The sequence below is a fragment of the Prionailurus bengalensis genome, chromosome B3 (genome assembly GCF_016509475.1).
Source record: "Prionailurus bengalensis isolate Pbe53 chromosome B3, Fcat_Pben_1.1_paternal_pri, whole genome shotgun sequence".
NCBI lineage: Eukaryota > Metazoa > Chordata > Mammalia > Carnivora > Felidae > Prionailurus > Prionailurus bengalensis.
In genome coordinates, this window is record NC_057355.1 from 30,254,600 (window position 1) to 30,277,749 (window position 23,150).

The 23,150-nt window shown below is 39.5% G+C and overlaps 1 protein-coding gene across 2 annotated transcripts in view; it reads right to left on the reverse strand.

Moving 5' to 3' along the window:
• Positions 1-23,150, reverse strand: part of PEAK1 (pseudopodium enriched atypical kinase 1) — a 313,862-nt gene that overhangs the window by 67,403 nt on the left and 223,309 nt on the right. For both annotated transcript variants that reach the window (XM_043554944.1, XM_043554943.1), the window contains exon 5: positions 8,212-11,462. In XM_043554944.1, the coding sequence (XP_043410879.1) occupies positions 8,212-11,348 (3,137 nt within the window). In that variant the 5' untranslated portion in view covers positions 11,349-11,462. The remainder of the gene's footprint in view (positions 1-8,211; positions 11,463-23,150) is intronic.

The following is a 23,150-nucleotide window of genomic DNA, read 5'->3' on the forward strand; positions in this document are numbered from 1 at the left end:
CTCCCTGTCCAAAACAGAAGTTGGCAGAGGTTTGGACAGAATCCCAGCAGTGTGAGGCACAGTTGAATTCCTGAGATGTTTCTGGGAGTCTCAGAGAAACCAGACTTACATGATACACTGGGGGGCTTTGCTAATTAGGAACAGGATGTTCAGGGCTGGTGAAGCTGGAAAGGTTAGCCAAAAGAGACCCTTCAGTGGGCAAATGAGATCCTTAACTTTGTCTGGAAGTATTAAAGTTATTTTGGGTGAATTACAGTTATTTTCTTAGGCACTAAGTTTTTGTAACTGATTAGAAAAAATGTTTTCAACTAAATTTGTAAGGACATGTGATTGGCAAAAGATACTGCCTACCAATTATGAAATCAAGATGATTTTAGAATTTACCACACAGTTTCCTGAAAAGACTACTAAACGGAAACTGAATCCAGAAGGGAGGAGTAAAATGAAAACAGAATAGTGGGGGGGGGGGGGGGAGTGATAAACACGTGAATAAATCAAAGATAAAAAAGGATGATGTAATGGGGAGTGACTGAAGGTAGGGGAAGTTTCTTAAGATGGGGAAGTCAGTTAAAATTTTCCTGGGGAAGTGACACTTAAATTGAGAGCTGAATGACAAGGAGCTTGCCATACAAAAATCTGAAGAAAGCATGCCAAAGAGAGTGAGTAGCTGATTAAAAAAGGGGTTATGTTTGGCACGTATGAAGAACAGAAAGAAAACTATTGTGAGAAGTTTGTGAACAAGGGGATGAATAGGAGATAGGTTAAATAGGTAGATAGTAGGCAGAGGTCATATTATGTAGGGACTTTCTTCACTGTGTTGACACTATGCGATTTGATTTGAAAAGAGTACTTGGCTACTTAGCTATCCTAGAGAGACTAGATTAGAAAAGGCAAGAGATTAAAGCAGGGAAATAAATTAGGAAAATACTTTAGTAAATCAGGTGAGATGATGGTGGTTTGGATCACAGTGGTAGAAACAGAGATGGAAAGAAGTAAACAGATTTGGGATGTATTATTCTAGAGGATGAGTTAACAAGACTTGCCGATATTTTCTATGTAGGGGGTGTGGGGAAGAGAAGGATCAAGGATGACCCCTACTTTTTGGAATAAGCAACTGGATGGATGGTGGGATCATTTACCAAGAAGGGAAGACTTGGGATGGAATAGATTTGGAGAGAAAAATCAAGAATTCTGTTTTGGACATGCCTCATTTGAGAGGTCCATTTGATGTTCAAGTGGAGATATCAAGTGGATAAGCATGTGGATCATGGGGTAGGTCAGGGATGGAGTTATCAGAATATACCCAGTATTTAAAATCTGGATACCAGATGCCATTTAGCCAGGAGTTAGCCATTAAAGTTTACAGAATCCTTTCTGGTATATGGTCAGGATGGAAAAGAAAAGAAGAAAGCAAAGGAAGGAAGGAAGGAAGGAAGGAAGGAAGGAAGGAAGGAAGGAAAGAAGGAAGGAAGGAAGGAAGGAAGGAAGGAAGGAAGGAAGGAAAGGAAAGAAAGGATTTTAACTTTTAGTGATACATACTGAAACATTTACAAATAATGTCTGGGATTTGCTTCAAAATAATGTGGGGAAGAAGAAAAGGTTATAGATGAAACAAGATTGGCCATAAATTGGTAACTGTTGGAAATGTGGGTTTGGGGTAAATGGTAGTTCATTTTACTAATTTATCTACTTTTGTATATGTTTAAAATTTTCTTTCACAAAAACTTTAAAATAAAATGGAAATAAATAAAAGGACCCATTTTAAGATGGTATCCCTTAAAAGGTAATCCTGTAGTATTCACTTCACAGTCAACATTATCAACAAGGCCCTCAGAAAGAAAGGAAGCCAGAATAACTGGGGTTCATGAGCAAGAGAGTAAGTAAAATTAAACAAGTAGACAAAGGTCACATATACAGGGCTTTCTGCAGTTTGGGCTTATGACTGGATTTATGTTTAAGAAAGAACACTTGGCTGTTCTAAAAACAGACTGCAGAGGCAAGACATTCAGCAAGGATCATCTTAAATTATGGTGCCCTAAACAGAATTTGTAAAGAGGCCAACCCTATTCCTAGATACTGTGCTAGATGCTTTATAGGTATCCATTTAGTCCTCATAATAGCTCTGTTAGGTAGGTATTAGTATCACTACTGTACAGGTTGGAAAGCCTTAGCTTAGAGAGGTTAAGTCAAAAGTCACACACCTACCAGTGGTATACATAGAATTCAAATCTGAATCTGACTCCAGTGCTTACATTTTTCTTCCTATGCAGTATTACTCCCCATGCTATGGACACCCAAAGAGCTGCAGAGATGGCAGGTAGGCTAGTGTGCGTAAAAATGATAGTGGAGGAATTCCCACCTGATCACAGACTAGAATAACCATTAAATTAACTCCTCATGATCCAGACTTAGCCAGATAGAAATGATGCCTGTGGATATATTCCACAGGAGCCCAAATTTGACTAGTATCCTTGTCATCAGTATTTCCATTTTCCAGTCCATTTTCAATGACACTGCCAGAAAAAAATTTATTAAAATTAAAAAATATTGGGGCACCTCGCTGGCTCAGTCGGTGGAACATGTGACTCTTGATCTCAGGGTTGTAAATTCAAGCCCCACACTGGATGTAGAGGTTACTTAAAAAATAAATCTTTAAAAGAATAAAAAATAAAAAAAATAAAAACGTCACATACTTCCCCCCATAAAACCTGTTTCTGCTACAAAATCTACAAGATAAGGGCCAAATATTTCAACATATCATTCAAGCCTCTTCACAGTTTGTCTCAGCACTTCTCCAGTTTTTTGTTCTTGGGATTCCTTTACACTTAAAAATTATTGAGAAGTGCAAGGGCTCTTGCTTATGTGAATTGTAGCTATTGATATTATATGAGAAATTAAAATTGAGAAAATTTAAAAATAGTTACTAGTTCATTTAAAATAATAAACCCTTTAAAAATAATTTTAAAAAAATTTAAAAACCCTTTAAAACCCTTGAACAATGTGGGGGCTAGGGGCACTGTCCCTTGTACAGTCAAAAATCTGTGTATAACTTTTGACTCCCCCAAAACTTACTACTAATAGCTTACTATTGAGCAGAAGCCTTACTCATAACATAGTCAATTAACACATATTTTGTATGTCATATATTATTATATAATGTGTTCTTAAAGTAAGCTAGAGAAAAGAAAATGGTATTAAAATCATAAGAGAAAATACATTTACAGTACTGTATGTTAAGAAAAATCCACACATAAGTAGACCTGTGCAATTCAAACCTGTGCTGTTCAAGAGTCAACTGTAATGAAAAAAATTTGATCTATCCAGATATATGGGTGGGAAAGGGAGGAGTGTATCAGTAGACTTTTAGATAATTATGAATATTCTTCTTGGTACTATACCAGAACTTGGTAAGTAGAAGTCCCTTAAAGGTTACTTGCAATGTGAAATCTGAAACCATTAATAATAAACCTTTTGGACTCAGTTACATAAAAATCTATTGGTCTAATTTGCAGTTTCAACGTATGTGTAATTTTGTAATATCATGCATTAGGTCATTTGGAAATTGCCAGTTCACTGGGTTATGCAGATCTTCCAAATGTTGGCACATTTCATCATGTGATATTAAAAAACCTTTGTATGCAAATACCACCACCACCACCAATCTCATCAGAAAAATCTCTAAGTATCAGGAAGCTGTCAAGGTCATGGTGGCAGATACAAGTTTTCAAAAATTCTTACTTTTATTTGAAAGCCTGAATTTTATCACTGACAACAAATACTGTCCATTGTTTTCCTTTAAGTAATAGGCTATGCTCATTCTTGAGAAAATATCTGCCAAACACTCAAGTCTGAATAGCCAGCCACAGGGGATCAGCCACTTGTTCTTTCAAGGCAGTCCATGAAAATGGGGGGGGGGGGGGGGTAGTTCAGCTTTGTAACCCAAATCTTGAAACTCAAACTATTTCCCAAGTGTGCTTCCTTGAGGTAGCCATCACACTTTGGTGTGCAGCAGAAGCACTTCATGTATACTTCCCATTTCATCATACGGAGTTTAACAGACATAGCCTCAAGAGCTGAGATTTAATAAAACTACTTCATCAAGGACATGTTTAAGTGAAACTTTTTTTTTTTTTTAACTATTTGGACAATATTATGTGATGGCTTTGATTTCTGTTAAGGTGTAAGTAGTTTTACATACTATTGTTTTTGTGCCACCAGTGCAAATGTCAACGTAGTGAAAAGAATAATGTCTTATGAAAGTGGTGACTTGTGCGTGATCACTATTTGACCTTGCTTTGACCACATTTGAAGAACCACTGGTCTCTTCGTCATCCTTTTCCAGCCACCTGTCTTTTTTTTTTTTTTAACTTTTTAAATGTTTATTTATTTTTGAAAGAGAGAGACAGAGCACGAGTGGGGGAGGGGCAGTGAGAGAGGGAGACACAGAATCTGAAGCAGCCTCCAGGCTCCGGGCTGTCAGTACAGAGCCTGATGCAGGGCTCTAATGCAAGAACCATGAGATCATGACCTGAGCTGAAGTTGGATGCTTAACCGACTGGGCCATCCAGACGCCCCAGCCACCTGTCTTGATTCTGCTTGCCATCATCATCTTCTCTGCGGCTCTGCATATATTGTTCCTTTTGCCTACAATGTCTTTCCCAAGCAGTGGGAAAAATCCTATCTGTCTCTTAAGACCTGGTGTGTATTTCCTTTCTGAGAGAAGTCTCTTCTAAGCAGATCTAATCACTGTCTTTTATGCTTCTGTGTCACTATACACATACATTGTTTTAGCATTTATTATATCGAAGGCAGAGGGGCTACTAACATCTTAAAGCACCCAACGTGTGTCAGACCCTGTGCAAAATCTTTTATGTGTTTTCCTATTATATCCTCAAATTAACTGTGTGTGACAGGTATCATTATAGTCATTGTACACTGAAGAACCAGACAAATAGCTAAAGTGAAGTCAAACCCAAGCCTGTTATTTCAGCAGTGTGATCATCTTTTCCCTATTTGTCCCTATGGCACATATACAGCATACTGAAGATACTCAATTTATGTCACATGAACAGTCAAATAAATAAATTTAGTAACAATCCCATAATAAAAGGCTCTACAAAGTCCCTTATCTTTTAGGGTTTGGCCTGAAGTCAAGTATTTTTCATTTCTTACAGTTTGGATTTGGTATCTTCATTACTTATAGAAAAACTTGAATTTTCATTTCTTCCAACAGCGGGATGGTAATTTAATGATTACCACCACCATCAAGCTGGAAACACAAATGCTGACATTTGACAGTAATGTTTTTCCCTTTCAAAGTTGCTTTAAGTAAATACCAATGGTGTATCCAATTAAGTAATTATTGAAAAAGCAAATGATGTATCTTTAAAACTTTCCAAACAATAAAAAAAAAAGCACTACTTAAAACCTCTTTTTCTGCTCAATCTGAGCCATTATGAAATGTGAAAATTCCAGGGTGCCTCTAAGAAAATCTTAATACCTCACACATGCTTTACTTAGACTGCAGCACATATCTTTAGATTTAGGATGGCGGTGAGGTCAGTGGCTTTCAAAGTGTAGCCCCAGGAGCAGCAGCAGGAGCAGCAGCAGCAGCAGCACCACCACCACCGGGGAACTTGTGAGAAGTGCAAATTATCAGGACCCACACCACCCCAGACCTACTGCATCAGAAACTGTGGGCGTGGGGCCCAGCAATCTCTGTTTTAACAGCCCTCAAGTTATTGTGGTGCATGGTTACATTTGAAACCAATGGGGCACACCAACTGCATCGTTTGGATTCAGGGATGTTACTTACTAAGAACTGATAAAATTTGGAAAATATGACCAGCTCATTACAACATCTGTGAAAATATAAGCTGTATAGTAAGGGGTCTGCCATGCCACAGAGCCTGGGCTGCCCTCAAGCCCACATACGGTGGCATGGAGCCAAAGCAGAGAATCTCATTTCACAGAAGAGACGCCAAATCAGTCCTTGGCTCTCTCTTCCAGGAGGCAGATAAACACACCACAGCCATACTCAATGAAGAGTGAAGCCATTTATCGATCTGCAAGAACTATCTGACATAAGTAACTCCAACCATGTGCTACTTAAATTGCTTTTTTCCTAAATAAAACAGTAACCTGTAGTACATGTGTTTTATTACTACTGGAGTACAATATTCTATCATCCACTTTCAACTACCTATGACAAGACTACTCTTTCCAGGAATATATTACTACTATTCTGCTTGCTTTGTTATTATATGGACTTAAGGAAAACAGGAACTTGCTAGCATTTTGACAACTATTTGGGGGTTATGTAAAAAGCTTATTTTTGTAAAGAGTATACAGATAAACATATAAACTTGCTAACATTTTGCTCGAAAAAGTGAAGGCATTAAGTATTCACTTCATTTTTATTTATACTTTTCTAATAAAAAAGCTGGTAAGAGGATCTGCCCTATCATAAGACTTTGCTGTCTTTGCCAAAGAAAATGCCAGGCCTGGTAGAAAAGGCTTACTGTAAGTCAACAGGGAGGCAGACTTAGAATCAGATGAAAGAATACTCGGGGCATATCTTTGTTTAAAAGTAAAAAGTACTGGGGTGCCTGGCTGGCTTAGTCGGTAAAGCATGTGACTCTTGATCATGCGGTTGTGGGTTCGAGCTGCATATTGGGTGTAGAGATTACTTAAAAATAAAATGTTTAATGTCATTTGCAGCAATGTGGATGGAACTAGAAGGCATTATGCTGAGTGAAATAAGTCAGAGAAGGACAGATACCATGTTTTCAATCATATGTGGATCTTGAGAAACTTAACAGAAGATCATGGGGGAAGAAAGGGAAGGAAAAAAGCTACAGAGAGGGAGGGAGGCAAACCACAAGAGACTCTTAAATACAGAGAAAAAACTGAGGGTGGATGGGGGGGGCGTGGGGGAGAGGAGAAAATGGGTGATGGGCACTGAGGAGGGCCCTTGTTGGGATGAGCACTGGGTATTGTATATAAGCCAACTTGACAATAAATTATATTCATAGAAATAAATAAATAAATAAATAAATAAATAAATAAATAAATAAATAAAACGTTTAAAAATAAATAAATTAAGAAGTACAGGGGATATAAAGAAATCATCCCATTTGTTACAAATTTGGGATAGTGGTTCTTGTTTTTATTGGCAGTTCATTAATTTTGCTTACAATATGAATGAGAAACAACAATTTTAGGCTTCCTAAACATAAATGTTTATGTGAATGATTACAAGTGAAAATACAAAAACTTCATTTACTCTTGTGTTCATTAACAGTGCAACACTGTGGGAAGAATGCAAGCTTTAGAGTCAGCCAAACCAAAGTTTGAATTCTGACTCTGGCAGTTGTGAGCTATGTGAATCTGGTCAATTCTTAACTTCTCTGATTTTCAGTTTCCTCATCTGTATACAACCAATTTGTAGGGCTGTTGTATGGATTCAAGAGAACTATTTACAATGTGCTTTACACAGAGTAGGTGATCAAGAAAGAGTTATTAAAGAAGGAAAGAAAATGGATACCTAGAGAACTGAGGCGGGTGGGCCGTTTGCCCAGCCAGCATTATGGATTCTACTACTGGGTCTCAATCTCAGTAACCATCTTCTCTTATATCACCTACATGTTAAATAACTACAGACTGCTTGCCCCCAACTCCACCCCCAGCCCCAAATTTCCACAATACTTGGAAGGAAGACAGAAAGAGACAGCATTAAAAAAACAAATATTCCCTGAAAACAAAGTAATGATATAGAGCTACACCTTGGTGAAAGCCAGAACAAATCACTTGAAGAGCTTTATTCCATCTACAGTGAGGGTAAGAAGAGTATCACCATTTATTCATTTGATCCTGTTTCTTCCTCACACTATCATAGCATTTCAAAGCAACATATTATTTACTGCTATTAGGGTGTTATGGATTTGCTTTTCTATGTTCAAGCCCCTCTGCACTCACCAGAATGCAGCAGGCTACTTTAGCTAAAGATCCAGGGCCATAAACCTTGTTCAGTGCAATAAGATCACTTTAATAATACTCTAATCTTGGAATGCAGTTATAAAGATAGATGATGGCCACTGAGTGCTACTTCCAGACAGAAATGGCTCTTATGCAACCTGAAAGATATAAAAAAACTTAGCATCTAAAAATGTGTTAAAAAATTCTCATATTCTGCCATTCTATTTTACATACCTGAGAATTTTTTTAGGGATCTGTGACGGAGAAGAATGACTCCTTTTCTTCTTCTCTGAGTCCTGTAGTAACCCATCCTCTGTCCCATCTTTTTCTACAAGTGCTGACTGGTCTGCTCTGGCCTTCTGATCCACACTGAGCTGGCTTTGGGCAGGATCACACCTGTACATAAAGACAATGGCTGGCTTCTCACTGGACTGTCCTTTTGCCTCTGTGAACCAGTGATGGCGCTGAACTGGAGGAGGCGGCAGCATGTGGATGACTGTGCCATCCAGGCCCACCAGTTTCCCTTTCTCTCGGTCTTTCTCTTTGTCATCCTCCTCGTCTGTTTTCCGGCGGCGGAAGAAGCTTTTAAATGATATCCAGCGTTTAGGTTTTGCATCAGCTGCCCGCCTGCTGCCTTCAGAGTGCAAAACTGATTCAGCTTCCGTTGACCTGGTAGGACTGGTTGGCTTGGTCCAGTTGGTGAAATGCCTCTGCAAAAGGTTGCCTGCATGGTAAGGGGAGGAAGTAGAACGAGGTGGGGGGAAGGGAGGGGGTGGCTCACCCTGGGAGTTAGCCACTAACTTGGAGAGAGGGGCAGTGACTGGCTTTGAGAGTGGATCTTTCCGTACTCTGGCAGTGGGACTTTCTGTGGTCTGAGGGGCTTCAGCCTCCCCACTGGGCTGAGACGTAAAGAGAGACTTGGGTCGGACTGGTGTACTCTTAGCAGCATCAGCATCTGGAGGGACTGCATAGAGCTCTTCCACACTGCATGCTTTAGGGCCAGACTGGGGCATTTCTGGAGGAGACTGTGGTGGTTGGATAGAAGCCACAATCTGAGAAAGCACTGTGCTTGCTTTCTCTCTGGTGCTGGTGCTGCTGCTGCTGCTGCTGACCGTCTGAGACTCCTGAGTGCCTTCTATTTGGGCCACAGGTTCTTGAGTGGTTCTCTGGATCTTTGTTGGGGAGCTGTGGCCAGAACTATAACTTTTCTGTGGTGAAGACTGACCTCTGTTCAGACAGCTGTTAAACTCCTGAACCTTTTGAGCCACTGAGCCCCTTTTACGCTCTGTGCTACTTGAAAGCCCTTTGGCTTGGGGGCACTCAGTAGGTTTGCTAGTGGTGTTATCGGACAGTTTTTCAGTTTCTATTTCTTCATAAGTATGGCTTATTACACTTGTGGTTTTTCCCTTCACTGAGAGTTCTCCACTTGTTCCAAGAAAACTTTTATAAATGGCTAGATTGTCATATGCATTTGGGTTGATTACAATGGGAACTTTGATGGCATTTTTAGAACTCCGAGCATAGGTTGGCTCGTCGTGAATGATGATTGGAAAAGGTGGCATACCAGCATTGTTATAACTATTAAATTTTATTTCAGACAAATTGGGTGACTTAACAGGGATGGTTTTAGAGGAAATGTTTGTAGTTGTCGGTGAAGTAGGTGCTGACTTGTGACAGTTTTTCCTTGGAGGGACATTTGGTCCAGTTCCACCACCAATTAATTCCACCTTGGGTATCTTTTGTCGTGGACTGGTACTGGAAGTCCATACTTCCTGGTATCGTATTGCACTGGATTTTTGGAAGTGGGCACTTATTTGTCCTGACGTCGATGCAGGTGATGTCATCGGAGAGTTTGGAGTAGAAGAGGAGATTTTTGTCTTGGGGCTGGTAATAGGGCCCTCGAGGTGCTCAGTGGCCATGGCTGCCGACACGTCCACGATAGTATATGGCTTGCACAGTGGCTGTTCCAGATTCACAACTCGGTAGGGCTTTGCTTGCTCTTCTACGGGGACAAGGTTAATGGTTACTGCTTGCCCAGCAATATCGGTAGAGGCTTTACTTTCTTGCTTCTCAGTCTGTACAGCAATCTTGCCGTCCTTCTCTTCTAATCGGAGAGCAAGGACTGCTTTGTGTGTTTCTGGAACTTTTACTGAGCTTTTAGGTGCTTGTGAGGAGTCCTTTTCCTGATTATTACCAGAGAGACTTTCATAATTGGGCTCATTTTCCTTCATGTCCTTAGAATTTCCCGGGTTACCAGGAGATACTCCTCCATTACAGATCTTCTGGGATAAACCACTGGCTGTCTCAGAACGTGACTCTTCTGTTAAAGAAGAGTCTGGTGATGTAGAGTCAGATGACACCATGCTCTGCATGCTTCCTGGTCCACAGGAGACCACAGAATTCTCTTCATAACCATTTAGGATTTCATCATAACTGTCATCATAGTCTACAGCACAGATTCTCTGCAGAGACTTATTTCGCAGGGGGACAGTATTCCATTTTTTGTCCACAAAGAATCGAACAGGAGACAGAGTATTTGCCCTGAAGTTAGCAAAGCGGGGCTGCCCTCTCATGCGAATCTCCATGGCCAGCAGCTCTTCGTCACTCTCATCCCAGCTCTCATGCTCCTCCTCCATGTTACTGAAAAGTACATCTTCCTCACTCTCCTCACCACTAGAAAACTCTGGGTAACAGAACCGGCCCCCTTCATTACTGATCACTTCTGTGCTCCCACTCAGAATAACATGCTTGCCCTGAGTATCCTTTATACCGCCCATCATGCAACTTGGTGGAAGCTTTCTTTCCAATGATCTTTTATAGCAATCATTTATTCTTCCTAAGAATGTTTCTCTGGAGTTTGTTTCATTTCCTCTCATCTGAGGGGTGGTATCCAAGCCTGCTATCTCTTTTAACACATCAGTTAGACCATTATTGTTATTTGGTATCTTCTTTGCACTATCAATATTGCCATAGGGCTTAGGAACATGGCTAAATCCTTCAATATCATCTTCATTATTATTATTAAGTGGTTTCTGATTCAAGGCCGTCCTGTTTCGGTTCCACCCTATGATGACAGGTTTGTTCTCACAGTGTTCTTGGATACTAAGTTCACCACATACACTCTGCCCATCTGCCACCATCATAGTGGGTTTCACAGCTATAGTGGGTTTTTTAGCCACAGGAGGACGGAAATTCCCAGTGTTCCTCATGCGGTGGTTATTACTGTGATTGGCATTAGTTTTCACATTGCCATGGGTGGCGGGTGCCTTCTCAGGGTCTGGGGGGAGCTGGTGTAAGCTTTTAGGCTTAAAGCAGTTCTTGCATTCACCAGGTTTCCACACGTGTTCAGTAAAGGTGTTACAAGCAGACATTTTTAAGAAAAGACCTTCACAGACAATGCTTTCCTTTCAGTGCATAGCAAAACTTTCATCCATCAGTTTTCACCTCCCCTATGTATCATAGCAGCTCTTGTAAGTATGATCAATCTGTGGGAGGGAAAAAAAAAAAAAGAAAATCTAAATGGAAAAGGCACAACGAGGCTTATCATGATGAATGACTTAAAAAAACTGGCTCCACTCCTAAACTTTTCTTTAAGTGAACAGATTGAAAGATTAATTAATTTGGGTGCTTTCTGAGCTCCTTAAGCCAGTTAGCATTTTGGAAAGTTTGTCTTTCAGCCATAATTTTTGTATACTCTCATTGAACTATATATAATCTTTCACTTGATATCTATGTGGCAATGCTACTGTGAACTTCCCCTTCTGGAAATGAGTTTCAAACTGCTCTTTTTATTATCTACGACCTGTGTGATACTTCTTAGTTCACTGTAGGTTCCTCCTCCACCTGCCCTTTTAATTTTGGCTACCTCATAGACTCCTCAATCTGAGTGCATTCAAACTAAGCCTCTGGCTACCCCTTTTCTCAACTGCAAGAAACTTTTCTACTCTAATCAGCCCTCCTCTACTCTCCAGACCACCTCCTTTCTCTGTATTTACCCTATTTCAGTTAATGTCCCCATCATCTACTTAGATAACTAAACTCAATTCTTGACACCTCTTCCTTCACTTCTAACTCCACATCTAACTCCTTAAATTAGTCTTGCCAATTCTATCGATTACATTTCACTGGAACTCTTTCTTGTCATTACCAGACCCTGCTAGCAGTTCAGATATTCACCATCTTTTGCCTAGATTCCTGCAATAAGCTGTTAACTGATCTTCATGCTTGCAGTCTCACCCCACTCCAATCCAATCTCTCTACATTTGCTACTGAAAATGTGGTTCCCACATAAGGAGTATCAGCCTTATTTGGGAACTTGTTAGAAATGCAGTATTTCAGGTATAACCCCAGACCTACTGGATCAGAATTCATATTTAATGAGATACTACCATCAGATTTACCTTTCTGAAAAGCTAAGAGGATCAACTTACTACCTAGCTTAGCTATTCTGTGCTCAGTCTTACCTATGCACTGACTCTCAAATGTCAGTGTGCAGACTAGGGGTTGCCAGCTAAGTAAGAACCACTTGGGGAAGCACTACACACCTACGTAGTCAATCTCTGAGGGAAGAGTCCAAGAATTTGATTTTTTAAAACAAGTTCTCCGTGTTTGTTTGTTTTAACAAGTTTTAAGTGCACTGAGGTGTTGGAACCTCTGAGTTCTAGGAAGGAACACAAGCCCCTTAGGTTTTCATGATTTGGTCTTTGCCTCCCTTCTAGCCTTATGTCTTAAACATCAGCTAGTCTGATTAATGTTGTAAATCCCACTGGGCTACTCATTTCTCCTTGATACTATCAAAGCCACTTAGACATACCTCCATGAACAAGCACTTTCATTACAAAAAAAAAAAAAGTTTATGTATTTATTTTGAGAAAGAGAGAGTGTGCATACGTGTGTGCAAGCCAGGTAGGGAGAATCCCAAGCAGGCTCCGTGCTGTCTGCTGTCTGCTGTCTGCACAGAGCCCAAAGTGGGGCTCAATCTCATGAATCATGAATCATGATTTGAGGCAAAATCAAGAGTTGGTCACCTAACTGATGGAGCCACCCAGGTAGGTGACCTGCACGTTCATTTTTAATTGTCTGTTTACTCACTAGTTTTTGAGCTTTTTAAGGTCTGGGCTCTATCTTGTTCATCTCTACATGTCTAGCATAAGGAGCTAAATAAATACGGTTTGACTAAATGTGCTGGGTTTAAAGTTTATTTAAAAAAAAAAAACTAATCTTGTGACTCTCCCTTTTGTCTTAGGCACAGAGCTGCAGACTTTCCCACAGAATATCACTACAGTGTTATATTTCTAATTTGGATATTATAATAAAGTTGGCAGTAGGCATGTATGTGTAAGACTATTTTAATGGCTAGAGAGTTTAACTTTACTCATGTATAATGACAGCAAAAAAGATCTTTCGTTTCATTAGAAATGCAGACTTTCTGTCGAGTCTCAGCATGTGTGTAAATAAAAGAATATTTTCTTTAGCTTGCATGTGTGTGCACACGTGTATGTGTGCACACACATGCACACACACACACACACACATACACACAGAGCTAAGTCCCTTGTGAACAATACTCATAAAGCATTCTGCCTCAGTGAAAGAAGTACAGACTTAAAGATCAAAGTATTCCATACAGAGAGCCCAACAGCCTGGCTGAAACCTAAGTTCATTCTTTGCTGGAGATTATCAAATGGCTCATTTCAATATGTAAGAGTATATTTTTCAAGTGTTTGTTTGAAAACATTTATTTAGTCCTTCAGATATTCAAAAAGCTATCCCTTAGTTGATAAAAGCATTTCCTGCTAGTCTGAGATTGGAACATTTTGAGCAAGGGAAAGAATGGCATAAAATTAGGCTGAAAAGGAAAGCAGGGGCCAGATCATGCACGGCCCTTTAGGCTTTTAAAGATTACAGAGTTTATCTTAAGAGGAGTGGGAAGACACTGAAAGGTTTTAAATAGGGGAAACAACATGATCCAATTTGCATTTTAAAAAGCCAGCTCTGAGGAAAATACAAGAAATACGTAGCTACAGATCTAACAAAATATGTACAAAATCTAAAATCTCTATGTAGAAAACTACAAAATGCTGATAAAAAGGTATCAAAGTGGACCTAAGTAAGTGGAGAGAGATACCAAGTTCTCTCAGTATTATGAAGACGTTAATTTCTCCCAAACTGCTCTGTAGATTCAACATAATTCTAAAAAAAATCCAAGCAGGATTTTTTAGGAGAAATCAACAAACTAATTCTAAAATTTATACAGAAAGGCAAAGGAACTAGAATAGCCAAAGCAATTTTGAAAAAGAACGAAGTTGGAGGACTCATATTACCTGATTTTAAGACTTAGCGTAAAGCTACAGTAATCCTGACAATGGGGTACTGGCAAAAGATAGAAACATAAATGGGGAAAGTGGGGCAAACAAATCTAGCCTGCTGTCTGTTTCTGTATGTCCTAAACTAAGGATGCTTTAAATTTTTTCAAATGATTAAAAAATCCAAAAGAATAGTATTTTGTGACAAGTGAAAATTACATGAAATTCCCAATAGAGTGCCCATAAATAAAGCTTTATGGGAAGATAGCCAGGCTCATTTGTTTGCATACTGTTCGTGGAGGCTTTATGCTACAGTGGGGAGTTGAGGACCTTGGGACAGACTGCATGGGGCACTCTCATCACTTTGCAGTGCTTTCCTTAAAAAAATTTTTTTTTTAATGTTTATTTATTTTTGACAGAGACAGAGAGAGACAGAGCATGAGTGGGGGAGGGGCACAGAGAGAGGGAGACACAGAATCTGAAGCAGGCTCCAGGCTCTGAGCCGTCAGCACAGAGCCCGACGCGGGGCTCAAACCCACAGACCGCGAGATCATGACCCATGTGCCACCCAGGTACCCCTCAAATTGCAGTTTTGACCCATGTGTCATGACCCATGTGTATCGCCCATGTAAAAGGACATTTTTCCAAGGTAAAAATGTCAAATTTCACTACAGATATGCATCAATAAACATTTATAATCAAGTTTGATAAGAGGAAACACTAACTTTGCATCCTAATTAAGCAAAATGTTATCCCTATCCCAAAAAAGAATTCCACTGTTTGTATTAGTAGAGCTGTGTTTCAGAAAATTGTACTCAATTCCTGTATTTTGAAATTTGTTTTAAAAATTCACGGAAAATTTTTTTCTCTTATTATACAAGTACTTACATAATATCTCCAATTTTGCCTTTGGGCCTATAGAACCTAAAATACTTACTATCTAGTTCTTTACAGAAAAACTGTGCTGACCCCTGACATAGATCAAAATAGGCACAGAAAGGAGTCCAGAAATAGAACCATATGAATATAGGCAACTGATACATGCCTCTATCAGTGAATATTCTTTTCAACAAATGTGCTAGAATAATTGGATATCCATAGGCAACAAAGTAAACCTTGATTCATACCTCACATACTGTATATGGAAATTACCCCAGATCTAAGCATAAAGTGTAAAGCTATAGTGCTCGCTACAGCAGTACATAGACTAAAGTGTAAAGCTATAGAGGTTTTAATAGGAAAAAACAGAAGAAAATCTTTGTGACCTTGAATTAGGCTGAGTTCCCAGATACAATATGAAAGGCATGATTCATTAAAAAAAAAAAAAACAAAAAAAAACAAAAAAAAACCAGACAATTTGGATTTTATCAAATTTTAAAAATGTTTGCTCTGACAAAGATACTGATAAGAGAATGAAAGATAAGCCACAGATGAGAAGTTTTTTGCCAAGTACATATCTAACAAAGGACTTTGTATCCAGAATATATGAAGAACTTTCAATATTTAATAAAAAGAAAATATCTGATAAAAAGTCGGCAAAAGGTTTGAGCAGTCACTTCACCAAAAGTACATGGATTGCATATTAACATGTGAAAGGTGCTAAATATCCTTAGTCATACAGAAATGCACATTAAAACTGCAGTGAGCTGCCACTATGCATCTATTAGAAAGGTTACAATGAAAACAAAATCAAATACTGAGGGAGAATGTGGTGCAAGTGAAATTCATATGGTGCTGGTGGGAATGCAGATGGCACAGCCACTTTGGAAAACAGTTTGGCAGTTTCTCATAAAAGTTGAACATGAGCTTTCCATGGGACCCAGCAGTCTCACCAATAGGTACTCACCCAAGAGAAATGAAAAGTTATGTTTGCATTATAGCCTGTACACGAAGGTTTATAGGAAAAAACTGGAATAATCCAAATGTGTGGTGGTGGTTATAGGACTCCATGCATTTGTCAAAATTTACAGAACTGTACACTAAAAAAAGATTATATAAATCAAACCTTAATACATCTGACTTAAAAATAAAAAACAGCTCTGGCTGCTATATGGACAATAAGCTGGTGGAAGACAGGAGAGAAAGCCGGGAGACTGTTCGAAGGGCTGCTGTTGGCAAAATAAGATATGATGAAGATCTGAATTAGGATGTGGCATCATGGAAGGCAGAGAAATGTAGATTCACGAATGACTAGATTCTGGAGAGAGTAATAGATGTTGAGATTTGGGGGGCCACTTACTGAGAAAGACAACACTGGAGGAGATGATGCAACTTTTTGGCAATAAGATTATTAGTCCATATTTTGTTACCATATAATAGAGAAAACAGGTGAATTTAGAAGTCTGGAACACAGAAGGGAATTCTGTTGTTCTTGTGGGTTTGGGAATAACTACAGAAATATCCAGGCTAAAAAGAAAAGAAGAGTGAGCTGGGGAGGTGGTCTTGGTGGGTGAACCAGGGAGAAGAGAATAACTCTTAAGAAAACTCAAAAATGAATAAACTGAGGGTTGATGGGGGGTGGGAGGGAGGGGAAAGTGGGTGACGGGCATTGAGGAGGGCACCTGTTGGGATGAGCACTGGGTGTTGTATGGAAACCAATTTTGACAATAAATTTCAGGAAAAGGAAAAAGAAAAATAAACATTTTATTCATTCAGCAAAAAAGCCCAAAAAACAAAAAACCAAAACCTAAAAAATAACAGTCATAACTGTGTGACACAGAGCCAGATGAGGAGATTTCATGAAGGGGGAGAAGACAACTATTTCAAATGCTGCGGAGGGGTAATGGGGACTGAGGACCTAAACTGCCCATTGAACTTGGTAACATGAGCTCATTGGTGACTTCAACTGTAACTATTTTGATGCAGCAGTGGGGATGGAAAGCAGACTGTGGTCAGCTGAAGAGTGAGAAGGTAGAGTGAGTAATTGTAGACAACTTTTGGAAGAGTTTATGTGGGAAGTAGAAGAAAGAAAGAGCCAGGCATATATGGGGAGGAAGTGCTGTCCAGAAAGGATTTCCTTAGTTTAAGATGGCAAAAACTAGATCATGTTGAGTATTAATACTAGAGAAAGACACAGGAGAATGGGAGATGCTAAAGAGACAGGAAAAAGACGTAGATAATCCCAAACCTAAGAATGTTAAAACTGAGCAGGCCCCCGTTGATCCTTCTGTTTTTTTTTCTTTTTTAATTTTTTTTCAACGTTTATTTATTTTTGGGACAGAGAGAGACAGAGCATGAACGGGGGAGGGGCAGTGAGAGAGGGAGACACAGAATCGGAAACAGGCTCCAGGCTCTGAGCCATCAGCCCAGAGCCTGACGCGGGGCTCGAACTCACGGACCGCGAGATCGTGACCTGGCTGAAGTCGGCGCTTAACCGACTGTGCCACCCAGGCGCCCCGATCCTTCTGTTTTATGGATGAGGAAGGCTAAAGCCCCCCTGAAGGGCCATGCTGTGAATGAGAAAAGACCTGAGAAAGAACTGAGACTATTCAAGGCTACAGCAACTTATAATATGTTTTGTTTTTAAATAATTTTTTCTATTGTTACATGAATTTTTTTCTTTTGTTATATAGATGCTCACTGTGAAAAATCAGAAAAGCATAAAAGAAAATAGAAATCATGTGTAATCCTATTACTTGGAAGTAACTTCTATCAGTAGTTTAGGGCAGTCCGTGTCAATCACCAAGAATTTTTTAAAAAAGATATTCCCTGTTGGGGCACCTGGGTGGCTCACTCGGTTAAGCATTCGACTCTTGATTTCAGATCAGGTCGTGATCTCACGGTTCTGTTCGGTTCCTGGGTTTGAGTCCCACATCTGGCAAGTGCTGACAACACAGAGCCTGCCTGGGATTCTCTCTCTCCCTCTCCCCTGCTCAAGCTCACATTCTCCCTGTCTCTCTCAAAATAAATAAATACACTTAAAAAAAAAAAAAAGGCATTCCCTGTCTACTCAGCACCATGTGGCACTAAATATAAAAGAATAAGGCATCCTGGCCTAATATCTTGTTAACCAAGTTAAATCCACCACTGATAAGAGAGGGATTCAATTTTCTCTTTTAAGTAGTACAGTATATTTTCTTTTTCCAAGCCTGGCAGATAAATAGTAAAAATAATTCCCCATGTTGAGTGCTAGTAAGTTAATTCAGTCAAGAAAGGGCTGCTGAGTTGATTAGCAGCTATCACATTATCAACAGGACAAATGAGATTCACCAGGAACACAATTAGCTTATGTCAGTGCTGTGTGCAACAGAAAGCCATCAATAAAACTGAAACCTTGGAGCTGGTTACAAATTCTGTGTACATCTGTATTCACACTGCTGTAAAACTGAGATGAATCAAGCAAACACCTTTAGCAAGCACCAGATGGAGCTGCTGGCTAAGCCACTAAGCCTTAACTACAAGGGCTTCAGTTTTCAACACTAATTATGTTTGGAGACAAAGATGTGCACTTAAAGACACTGTCAAAACTATTTCAACTTGTAACAGGCTCTTAGAAAGAAAAGCTGTACCCGATCAGATGTAGCGCTGTCCAAGGAGCAATCCTTGGGCTCTACTGCCTTTGTGAAATAACTTACTTCATTGGCACTCAGTAACTAGCAGTTTTTCCTGCTCAACACTGACACCCCCAAATCAGGAAATCCTAGTCACCAAAGTTCTGCTTGAGAAATAAAATATGTGTCTCCTGAGGCACTTCAGAAAATATGACAGTCTACCTTGGTGTCTTCTATTTATTTGCCAAGACAGGTCTGATATGGAGTACCCAAATGGAGTGTTTGATAAGAAAACTCATTTGCTTCCACATTCCTTACAATCTCAAAGCAAACCCCACAGATGAATGGTTGATGAGAGAGGTGAATGGCTGAAGATGCCCCCAGATGCCAGCTAGGATTCCATGATCTAAGATCTGATTTCATATTTCACGGTTTTTAAGACCAAAGCCCTTCAGGCTACAGATGAAACTGTTGAAGAGTAGCCTATTTCACTTCAAGTTGTGACAGCTTTTTAAGAACCTATTACTGTTTTTTACTCTCTCTACTGCTATATGGACAATGACAATAATTAGTTTGCTTCGAGTCCAACGGTTTCAAGTAGATTTGATACAAAACAACTAAATCCACACTGGATTTCAATCTCGGAATAAACAGGCCCACAGAAAGGGCTGGAGCTCCTCAAGCTGGATGCAATTTCCAAGTCAGTGAAGAGGGGAGACTGTGTAGGTGGTATATTAAACACCATATATAGAGTGTTTCCTAAAGGCACCCAAGGAGAATCTGTTCATAATAAAGGAGGATGGGGAATGGACTGCTAGGCTCCTTCCCCAATCCTATGACTCCCGGAGGCCATTGTTTCTCTTCATAAAATCTGTCACATTGCCATAGAGACAGAGTCAAGAATCCTCAGTGCTGTACATGGGCTTTTAAGGACACTTTCAGTGAGGAACTACTGCCTATATGTCATCCTACACATTTGTCCATCTCCAGGATACCGGGGTAAAAGTTACAAGTCAGGGTTCTCATTAGGCTTTTGTAATGGCGCATGTAGGTTACTTATATAAAAAAAGGAAAGGAAAATGTGACAAGTATCCCCACGTCACTGTTCCCAACCTTTCCTTCTGCCACAGTGAAAAACGCTGACCCGATACCTCAGCCAGCTGCCAAACCCTTCAGTAGATGACTAAAAGGGTGGGGAAAGGAAGAGAAAAGCAAAGCTGCAGGAAAAGACTTTGTAGGAGATAAAACACGGCTTTAATTTGGAACATGAATGGAAATTCCATGAGTGAAAGCAACCTTCCTTATTTGACATCTGACCTCCTCCCCACCCCTTCGTGGAAGAAAAAAAATCACACTTCTTTGCTATCACAACAGTAGGCAAGATCTTAAGATATAAGGGTCTCCTGTTTAAAGAAGAAAACAAAGTAAAACCTGCTTAATTTGGAAAACGTAACTAGAGCTCTGTTGAAAGGAGGAAGCCCATGCACTTCCAACTGCTCTAACCACAAGTTTTTCTCTAGCCATTTACTGTTCCTGTCACATGGTAGCCATCTCCGGATAAGAGCCATGCGTCAGCAAACACACGACTGTAAAGCGGCACCGCTTAGCTCCCAACTCAGTTTTTAAGTTCAAACTCTTTGATGAACCAGTTCAATAATAATAATAATTACTATTATAAACTTGGTAATAACTAGTCATAAGATTATAAGTTCCAAAATGTACACTGAACCTACCTCAGATCCCTACTTAAGAAGGTATACATCAGAGAGGAGGTTAAAATGTTATCTAATAACAGCCAAGGACTCCACAGTCTCTTGCAGTTTTATTCCGTTCACAAGCTGTTCCCTCTGCTTGGAACGTATTTCATCCAGCGCTGTTTCATTAGGCAAAACTATTTATCCTTTAAGACCCAGTTCAAATTTTACCTGTGTGATGAAGCTTTACTTGACTTCCTAAATACCTTTATTATAATACCATGTTGTATGGTAGTTACAGAAGTCCCTAGAAGGCAAGGCTATGTCTTTTTATTTTTTTTTAAGTTTATTTATTTATTTATTTTGAGAGAGAGAAAGAGACAGACAGACAGACAGACAGCACCAGCTGGGGAGGGGCAGAGAGACAGCGAGAGAGTGAGAGAATCCCAGGTAGGCTCCACTTAGTGAGTACAGAGCCCGATGTGGGGCTCGATCTCAAGAACCATGAGATCATGACCTCAGCTGAGATCAAAAGTCAGATGCTTAACCGACTGAGCCACGCAGGTGCCCTGGCAAGGCTGTGTCTTTTTCATGTCTACATCTCTTGGATTGCTTGGAAGATACTGGATACTAAATAAACGCTTGCTGAATAATAATAATTTTAGCTAGCATTTACTACTAAGTGCCAGGCACCACTTGAAGCATTTTTTTACACATGAAAGCTCTTATTCTCATAAAAACCCTACGATGTACATAATTATTAGCTTCATTTTACTAATGAAGAAACTGAGACCTGCTCAAGGTCACACAGTTAGTAAATGACAGAGTCAGGATGGATGAAGGGATGAATGAATGCATGTATGCACAGATGGTAAAGTTCAGCTATCCCTAGCATCTGGAGGCTGCTTTAGCCACAGCATGGTGATACCTGAAAGGCGGTCCACTCAGCAGCAGCAGCACTGCCCACCACAGCGGAATTCTAACTTGAACAAAGAAGCGTCAGAAGGAGGCACACCCACACCTTCCTAGCTCAGCTCTGAGGTGGGCAGGGTCCATGTGCTCACAGCAAAGCTGTGGAAGCAAGCTAGGAAGAAAGCAACAAGCATATATAATTAGCTATGGCTGCCCCCAAAGTTGTGCTTTATGTGCTTCAGAGTGAATATTTTGAGGCAAATTAAGCATAATCTTTCAGGAGCCACCCCTATTAGGAGGGCCTCTTTCGTAGCTTATTGAGAATGAAGGGTGAGATGCTGCTAGAAGCTGCCTTGCCGTCTTCTTCCTCTCCACTGCCTGCAACTGCAGAGCCAACTGTCAAATGAAGAAAGCCGGACTGTAGGCTAACTGAAATGTGAAAAGATAGGTGATCTCTGGTATAAAACAAAAGAATAAAAGGGGCGCTTGGCTGGCTCAGTCGGTGAAGCATGTAACTTTTGATCTCAGGGTTTTAAGTTTGAGCCCCACGTTGGGTGTAGACATTACTTAAAAAAAAAAAAATCTTTAAAACAAAACAAAGGAATAAGAAAGAGGGGAAATGAGGACTGTAAAACTCAAAGGTAAGAAAAAGAAGAGAAAGGAGGAAAAGCAAGTTGGGAAGGAAAGAGAAATCACAAAACAGTCAATTATTCTGAGAGAAATCCCACTAGAATGTTTATAGCATCATCAGAGGAAGCAATAATGTCATTTGTTACCACACTTCACCATTTCTGGAGGCTTTGTTGTCTTGTGGGACTTGTACATTTGCTAGGAAGTATTATTTTTCCAATCAAACTAAATTTTCCCTTCCCCAGCTACAGAAAAGAGTAAACAATACATTCTGTAAAACATTTATAATTTAGACTTTTAAAGAGAAAAAGCACTTCTAAATTAAAGTCTGAGTTATACAATACTTTAAAGAAATATAAATTCATTGCTTTCAAAGGGACACCATAACAAACTAGTGTAACAGTTTTTCCTGGTAAAAGTATTTGGAGGACCTGTTCTAATACATAAATAAGAATTATTTTTATGATGGTTACAAATAAATAATGGCTTAAAAATACATTAAAAGAGTATCTTTCAAACTGGGATCCAGGATCTTTTCCAAGGGTCTATACATGAGTTTTCCAAAATAACTTTAATATTGAACTGAAAACAAAGTTTACATCTAAAATTAATTGATATGAACATATGCTGGATCATTGCAATGGCCACTTATTAACAAAGCATAGCAACATGATTTGCAACATGATTACTAATGTACAGATACATTTGTTTTTCTAGTCTGAACTGGCATCAAGCACACAATTTTAATTGTAAGGAATAATGAGAAAAGTAGGAGGCTCACTTAACATGTAAATGATACAGTCCCACTAAGTAAAGACCAAAATGAAATAATGGTGCAGTCACCGCACATTGTATTGATCCTGGATTTTCAACATCTGAGAAAGAAACGTGGCAGAAAAAGAGAGTCAATGGTAATGAAAGCTGCCAAGACACCTTTGGGGGTGGCAGACAGCTCCATACTCACGTTGTGAGCAGCAATTCAGTTTTGGCAAAACATCATCACTTTATTAAAGTAACATTAATTTGCATTTCATTATGTTTTACAGGCTTTTTTCTTTTGTACTTTTAAGTTTGTTTCAGTTTAGAGTTAAAAGAGAAATACAAGTGTAAGGAATTTATATCTAATTTTATTTGTTCATATT